Source organism: Ammodytes marinus (assembly GCF_949987685.1).
Source record: "Ammodytes marinus genome assembly, chromosome: 5".
Lineage (NCBI taxonomy): Eukaryota > Metazoa > Chordata > Actinopteri > Uranoscopiformes > Ammodytidae > Ammodytes > Ammodytes marinus.
In genome coordinates, this window is record NC_137234.1 from 870,398 (window position 1) to 878,857 (window position 8,460).

Below are 8,460 nucleotides of genomic sequence, written 5' to 3' on the forward strand. Positions count from 1 at the left end.
GGAATGAGACAGGCCGGGTTTTTACAGGGGCAAGTGAGTTGAGCAGAGATTTGAGACCATGATTGTACAAATCAACCAACTGATCCGGGGTGTATGGGGGGGTGATAATGGAGAGATTTTCAATGCCAGTTGTGAGGTCAGCTAGGTTGATATTTTTTTTTTTTTTTTTTTTTGTACACATGCACGCCCCTAGCTGCAGGTTAGATTGTGCTTCTTCCTGTTATCTCAGTCTTCCCCACTCCTGCTCCTCCTCTTTATGTCCTGAGCTCACAGTCAGTGTTTCACCTTTCAGACTGACTGTAGTCCAGGAGGAGTGTTAATATGGAGGAAGAGGAGGATGGATCAGAGTCTGGAGTCTCCAGCTGTCTGTCTATAAAGAGTGACATGTCCAAAGGTCGTCCTCCAGACTTCAGTAATGAACCTGGACCCTCAGACACAAAGTAAGTGAACTGATACTAACTCATTCAGCTGCTAAAGTTTTGTTGATGGCCACAACAACAAGACATTTCCACCTAGGATGAAATGCTTTGATGAAAGAGTCATATTCATTATGCAGAACTATTAATGCAGATACTGTTTCAAACTGAAATGGATCTTAGTTTATTCCTTTAGCAAAACATTAATCTTTGCTCTAACGTTGGAAGCCACTGAAAATCGCAAAGAATGTGCTTAATTTTCTCATCTCCGGCCCAAAAATATTTGTTTGACTTTTCCTCAAATCAGCTGTTAAGAGCAAGCAGACGCCATCTTGAATCAGTTCATATCAAAAGTGTGCATCATGTGGTGAAAAAGCATTTGTTGAAAAGATTTGCTCAACTTGATTCTGTGTGTGGACGTTTTAGTTTATTCTTAAACAAGCTGCTTCACAAAAGTATTGGGAAGCAGAAAGGTCCCCTAACTTATGACAGGTAGCCTCCAGTTGAAAGTTATGACTCATTAGTAAGTGAACCTTTAAAAGCTGTACTTTGAAACCTTGTCATCAGAGAATCTATCTAGGATCCATGTGATGAATTAAAACATTTGTGTTTGCAGAGTTCAGTACCAGAGACAGAGAGCAGAGCCTCCATTCTTCAGCTGTCTGTCTATGAAGAGTGACTGGTCCAGAGATCATCCTCCAGACTTCAGTAATGAACCTGGACCCTCAGACACAAAGTAAGAGACTGTTGTTACTGGTATTTACTTGAGCTATGCCAAAATGTGCAGATATTTTATGATATACCGTGTCACTATGTGGTTATGTTAGAAAATTGCACGCCAGGACCGCCACTGGCCTCCACCAGAGTTTCCTCTGGCTTTGCACTGCGCAGGTTTAGTTCAACATTGGGCGACTGTGGTTCAGTTGGTAGAGCTTGTCAGCCAATAATCCAAGGGTTGGCGGTTCGATCCCCGCCCGGCCACCTGTTTCATGGTTGTTGTGTCCTTGGGGAATAAAGCGCTATATAAATCCAATCCATTATTATGTTTGTGTGGCACGTTCCCCCTCGGGCCTGTGGTGCGTCAGTTGGGGCAGACATTAGTGACTCAAATTAGTATTTAGAAAAGAAGTGACAAAAAAGATTTAAGTGGATTGGTTATTGTGGACAAAAAGCCATGTTGAGGTTTAAACAAAAAATTCCGAATACATTTTAAAGAAAATGAGACTGCAGCTTGCACTTAGAGCAGGTCAGTACAGTTCAAATATGAACGAGTCAACCCACATTCGAAACGGATATTCAAATTTCGAATATAGTGTGAATTTCAGAGCATCTATTATACTCACCAAAGCTATCATACGCTAAGTTAATAACAAACTATGTCATAATGCATCAGGAAAATGTATCATATTTAACATTACAAGTAAGAATTCATTACTTATTATAATAGTGAATAGATGATAAAATCCGGATGTGGAAAGGTAGAAAAATAATAATTTATGTCCCAGTTTCTGTTTTGAGAGACAGAAAGCATAAAGGGAATGATCAAACACCTGGACCTTGAACACCTGAGACACCACATTTTGTACACCACATCTAACCTCAGTTCTAAACTAACTTACTCAAGCTAAACTACACAAAGTGACTGTAGAAGAGTTACATGATCATCTCCTTTTAACGGAAGTAGCTGCTCAAATTCTTGAGTTTTTATTTAAAACAAACTACAGGCAAATGACTACATGTTTTCTAAGACAGGTTTCAGTGTTGTTTATGAAAATAAAAGGAACAATAATTTTACTTCCGGACTGAAGGTTAAATTCAAACAGAAAGGTAGCGATACTTTCCGTGTTCTCTGTGACCATCTCTGGACAAATCTAGATATTTTTTTTATAGCATATAACATTATTTATTTAAAAAAAATAATTCTCACAGGAAGAGGAAGAGGAGTGACGTTTCTGTGGTGGAGCAGCCGTCCTGCTGTGCTTTGTGTCAGGACGTCCTGAAGGATCCGGTCTCTACCAGCTGTGGACACTGGTTCTGCAGACGGTGCATCACCTCATACTGGGACCAGCCTGATCCATCAGGAGACTCCTCCTGTCCCCAGTGTGGACAAAGATCCAGAACCAGACCTGGACTGCAGACAGCCAGTCAGACCAGTACTGAACAAAGTAAGATTTCAGATCTGTTAGCTGATCTCATTATGTCTGAAAACAGGATTTATTATTATTTTGGTTTATTTGTTGTGTTGTAAAGCCAGTAATGAACTATATAAATATTGCAGCTTTTAAAACTCTTCCTTTATTTTCTACTGGTGTAGTGTTAATGTTGGTCATGAAAATAATCACCAGTCACTCAAATCATAAATCCCATATTTGTAATTTCTTTCAGACTACGGTCTGCAGCAGGTTCTAGATGAACATAAGATCAGTCTGAAGAGGAGATGTGAACGTGTGACTGAAGGAACTGATAAAGCAGGAAGTGGAACTCTCCTCAACAGGATCTACACTGAGCTCTACATCACAGAGGGACAGAGTGAAGAGGTTAATACCCAACATGAGGTCAGGCAGCTTGAGACCGCTTCCAAGAAGAAGACCCTCCATGACATTCCAATCAAGGTCAAAGACATCTTTAAAGCCTTACCCGACCAACAGGGACCCATCAAACACATCAGAGTCGTCCTGACAAACGGCGTCGCTGGCATTGGAAAAACCTTCTCAGTGCAGAAGTTCACTCTGGACTGGGCAGAGGGGTTGGAAAACCAAGATGTCAGTCTGCTGATTCCGCTTTCGTTCAGGGAGCTGAACTTGATCAGAGATGAGCAGTACAGTCTTCTCAATCTGCTCCATGTTTTCCATCCAACATTACAGAAGGTCACAGCAGAGAAGCTCGCTGTCTGTAAAGTTTTGTTCATCTTTGACGGCCTGGATGAAAGCAGACTTTCACTGGATTTCCACAACACTGAGGTTGTGTCTGATGTCACACAGAAGTCATCAGTCAACGTGCTGCTGACAAATCTCATCCAGGGGAATCTGCTTCCCTCGGCTCTCATCTGGATAACTTCCCGACCTGCAGCAGCCAATCAGATCCCTCCTACATGTGTTGACAGGGTGACAGAAGTACGAGGCTTCACTGACCCACAGAGGGAGGAATACTTCAAGAGGAAAGTCAGTGATGAAGAGCTGTCCAGCAGAATTGTCTCACACATCAAGACAACCAGGAGCCTCCACATCATGTGTCCAATCCCAGTCTTCTGCTGGATCACTGCTACTGTTCTGGAGAACATGTTGACTAAAGGTCAGAGAGGAGAGCTGCCCAAGACTCTGACTGACATGTTCTCACACTTTGTGATGGTTCAGACAAAGAGGAAGGAGCAGAAGTATGAAGAGGGACATGGTACCAGTCCTGAGATGACGGAGGCAGACAGGGAAGTTCTTCTGAAGCTGGGGAGGCTGGCGTTTGAACAACTACAGAAAGGAAACATGATGTTCTACCAAGAAGACCTGGAGCAGTGTGGTCTGGATGTCACAGAGGCCTCGGTGTATTCTGGAGTTTGTACTGAGATCTTCAAAAGTGAGAGTGTGATCTTTGAGAAAACAGTCTACAGCTTTGTTCATCTGAGCATTCAGGAGTTTCTGGCTGCAGTCTACATGTACCACTGTTACACCAGCAGAAACAAAGAGGCACTGGAGGACTTCCTGGGAGGAGACTGGGACAATGAAACCAGTGATTCATCCCAGGATACTGATCTAACAGTGAATGATAATGATGATGATAACGAGGCATCCACTGAATTTGACAAGGAGGAGGAAGAAAACAAAGATGGCAGCGACAGGGACAATGAAAACAGTGATTCGTCCCAGACTGTCGAACCTGATCACAGTGATACATCCGATTCTGGTGATGGAGATTCACTCACTGATGATTCATTCATTAATGATGAGCCGGAAGACGATGAAAACAGTGCTTCATCCCAGACTCCAACACTGGATGACAGTGATTCATTCGATGATGAGGAGGAGGAGGAAGACAGCAACAACGACAGCGACAGGGAAGGTGACAATTACCCGTCCCTTGATGTCTTCCTAAAGCGAGCCATGGAGAAATCCCTTGAAAGTAAAAATGGTCACTTGGACCTGTTTGTCCGCTTCCTTCATGGCCTCTCTCTGGAGTCCAACCAGAGACTCTTAGGAGGCCTGCTGGGTCCAACAGAAAAAAGGCCGAAAACCATCATGAGTTTCTTTGGAGGCCTGTTGGGTAAAAGACCAGAATCCATCCAGAGAGCAATCGGGAACCTGAAGAAAATGAACATGTATGATATCTCTCCTGACAAAAACATAAACATCTTCCACTGTCTGACGGAGATGAACGACCTCTCAGTTCATCAGGAGATCCAAGAATTCCTGAAGTCAGAGAACCGATCAGAGAAGAAACTCTCTGTGATCCACTGCTCTGCTCTGGCCTACATGCTGCAGATGTCAGAGGAGGTTCTAGATGAGTTGGACCTGAAGGAGTACAACACATCAAACCAGGGACGACAAAGACTGATTCCAGCTGTGAGGAACTGCAGAACGGCTCGGTTAGTGTTGATGTACACTAGTTTGACTGACTTTATATTTAGATGTACATGTTGATGCGACTGTAAATAACTGAATTTCGCATATCCCATAGTGAGACATCTCACTCCAGGGTTATGGAAGTATCCTAAAGATTCCATTTAACCTAAAGATTGAAATAAGAATTGCTTTTCATCACTGATCATTTTTCATATCTGTTTTAGACTTTCTGAATGTGAACTGTCAACAATCCACTGCTACCCTGTGACCTCGGCTTTAAAGTCCAACCCCTCCCACCTACGAGAGCTTGACCTGAGTCACAATTCTCTTGAGAATTCAGGAGTGGTTCTGCTTTCTTCTGGCCTGGAGAGTCAACACTGTCGACTGGAGACTCTGAGGTCAGTTCACTTTGTGTTTAACTTTAGATTATAAACCTTCAAACCAAAACGATTGATTTTGTTGTTTAATGTGAACAGTTAGTTTTCCCCAAACCATGTTGTCACATGATATGTATCTTGTATTTACAGGCTCTATAACTGTGAAATAACAGCGAGTGGCTGTGCTTCTCTGACCTCTGCGCTGAAGTCCAACCCCTCCCATCTCAGAGAGCTGGATCTGAGTCACAACAAGCTGCGGGATTCAGGAGTGAAGGCGCTGTGTGACTTTCTGGAGAGTCCAGACTGCAGATTGGAGGTTTTGAGGTAGAAGGTTCATACTCTGTTTGAACGTTAGGAGTGATAAACCAAAACCCATCTTTCTCTAAAGACTGAATTATACTAACTCAAAGTTACTATAGCTCCTCTCACACATGCACTGTGACTCTGAATTTATCTAGAGTTTACTCCGGTGTGCTTTATGTGTGAACACAAATTTCCGGATTTTTGTAAACGGATAGGGTTGGGCCACATAGTCCTAAAACCAAGTCAGCAAATCGATATTGCGCAATTTGGGAGTGACCAGAAAAATACAAATGTCCTACGCTGAAGGATGAGAGTCCATTTTAAACAACCAAAACGATATAGAACATTTCTAGCTACTGGCGTTTCAGGCCAATGCTGAAATCGTTGCACAAGTCCAGGTGCATCCCCTCTCCCTAATTATTGTGAGTATTTTCTAGCATATATGAACACGGACAATGCTGTGTGCTATATTTGTGTGAATTGGTAGTTCTGAACATAGTCTGTGTCAGATTCTCTGGATATTTTCCGGAGTTCATGTGTGGAATGGGCTCATGAGTGAAATCTCTCTACAAAAATCCACTAAAGAGTACCCAAAGAAAACAGTTACATTTCACCCTGCCTGTTTCCAGTACATGTTGCCGTTGTTACTCTATTGGAAGTGCTAACTTTGTACTACACCTATATTATAAATATAAGGGAAAACTAACGATTATTCTGATAATCGATTAATCTGTCGATTATCTTCTCGATTAATCGTTTTATTAATCGATTAGTGTTTTGGTCCGTAAAATGTCAGAAAATGGTGAAAAATGTTGATCAATTTTCCAAAGCCCATGTTGACGTCCTCAAATGTATTGTTATGTCCAAAACACACAGATATTTCAGTTTACTGTTTATAATAGGATTAAAGAAACCAGAAAATATTCACATTTGAGAAGCTGAAATCAGAGAATTTGGACAATTTTTATAAAAAAAACTACTCGAAACGATTAATCGATTATTATTATTATTATTATTATTATTTTTAACCTTTATTTATACAGGTATATCCCATTGAGTCCGAAGGCTCTTTTGCAAGGGAGACCTGTTCCCATTTACACGTTACCATTCATACACCGATAGCAGGCTAACTATCGACATTCACACAAGGCAAGGTGGGTGAAGTGTCTTGCCCAAGGACACAACAACTATGACACAGGTGGCAGGGCGGGGATTGAACCTCCAACCCTTTGATCATCGGCCAACCCGCTTTACCAACTGAGCCACAGTTGCCCCGATTATCAAAATAGTTGGCGATTATTTTAATAATCGATTATTAATCGATTCGTCGATTAATCGTTGCAGCTCTACTTTAAACGCAACGCATATTGGGGCAACCTTTGCAAGCCCCCTTGCACCCTTCAAATAAATATGTTTATTATAAGTGTTAAAGCACAGTGTCTATTGTGACTCATTTATGTGAACCATGCCACGTTGAAATGAAACTGAATGTTCCATTACTTTTGGAATTGTTTGCTAGATTGAGGCACTGCAAGTTGGAGATCAGCTGTGATTATCTGGTGCCAGCTCTGAAGTCCAACCCTTCCCATCTCAGAGAGCTGGATCTGAGCTACAACAAGCTGCATGACTCAGAAGTGAATCAGCTGTGTGGTTTTCTGGAGAGTCCAGACTGTGGACTAAAGACTCTGAGGTCAGTTTCATGGTCTAACCTCTTCTACAGATGATTTTTAGAGAACACGGGGTGGTCATGATGTAATAATTTAATCTTTTATTGATATGTGTCGTGTGAATGCAGGCTTCAAAGGTGTAGGCTATCAAAGATCAGCTGTGCTTCTCTGGCCTCCGCTCTGAAGTCCAACCCCTCCCATCTCAGAGAGCTGGATCTGAGTAAAAACAAGCTGCGGGATTCAGGAGTTAAGGCGCTGTCTGACTTTCTGGAGAGTCCACACTTCAGACTGGAGACTCTGAGGTCAGTTTAATGATCATATCTCTTTCCCAGATGCTTTACTTTTATAGAACAGGTGATTATCTAGATTATCTATTTTTTTTTATTTTATAAAATGGGGGCGACTGTGGCTCAGGTGGTTCGATCCCCGCCCTGCCACTTGTGTCATGGTTGTTGTTTTCTTGGGCAAGACCCTTCCCCCACCTTGCCTTGTGTGAATGTCGATAGTTAGCCTGCTATCGGTGTGTGAATGGTAACATGTAAATGGGAACAGGCCTCCTTTGCAAAAGAGTCTTCCGGTCTCAATGGGATTTACCTGTATAAATAAAGGTTAAAAAATATATATATATATACATTTAATATTTTACTGATGTGTGTCCTTTGAGTGCAGGCTTAAAAAGTGTGAGTTATCGGAGATCAGCTGTGCTTCTCTGGCCTCACCTCTGAAGTCCAACCCCTCCCATCTCAGAGAGCTGGATCTGAGTCACAACAAGCTGCGGGATTCAGGAGTGAAGGCCCTGTCTGACTTTCTGGAGAGTCCAGACTGCAGACTGGAGGTTTTGAGGTAGAAGGTTCATACTCTGTTTGAACATTAGGAGTGATAACCCAAAACCCATCTTCCTCTAAAGACTGAATTATACTAACTCAAAGTTACTATAGCTCCTTTCACACATGCACTGTGACTCTGAACTTATCTAGAGTTTACTCCGGTGAACTTTTTTGACCCGGAACTTTATCCAGGCAGCCCCCTAGTCGTTCTGGTCTGCCTCATGAGAGAATCGTTTTCAGCATATGTATATCGCATGATTGGTGCATGACCTGAAAAAAATACAAATGTCCTACACTGAAAGAGGAGAGTCATTTTCCAA

General features: G+C 42.2%; 1 protein-coding gene across 1 annotated transcript; it reads left to right on the forward strand.

The window, feature by feature from the left end:
- Positions 1–308: 308 nt before the first annotated feature.
- LOC307250774 (protein NLRC3-like) lies at positions 309–8,160 on the forward strand (the record flags this gene model as incomplete). Its single annotated transcript, XM_080027956.1, has 8 exons — positions 309–440; positions 1,033–1,152; positions 2,346–2,569; positions 2,802–4,136; positions 4,467–4,989; positions 5,191–5,364; positions 7,442–7,615; positions 7,983–8,160. Exons 1-8 carry the CDS (start codon positions 322–324, stop codon positions 8,158–8,160), a joined length of 2,847 nt encoding a protein of 948 aa, XP_079884082.1. The 5' UTR covers positions 309–321.
- Positions 8,161–8,460: the final 300 nt, after the last annotated feature.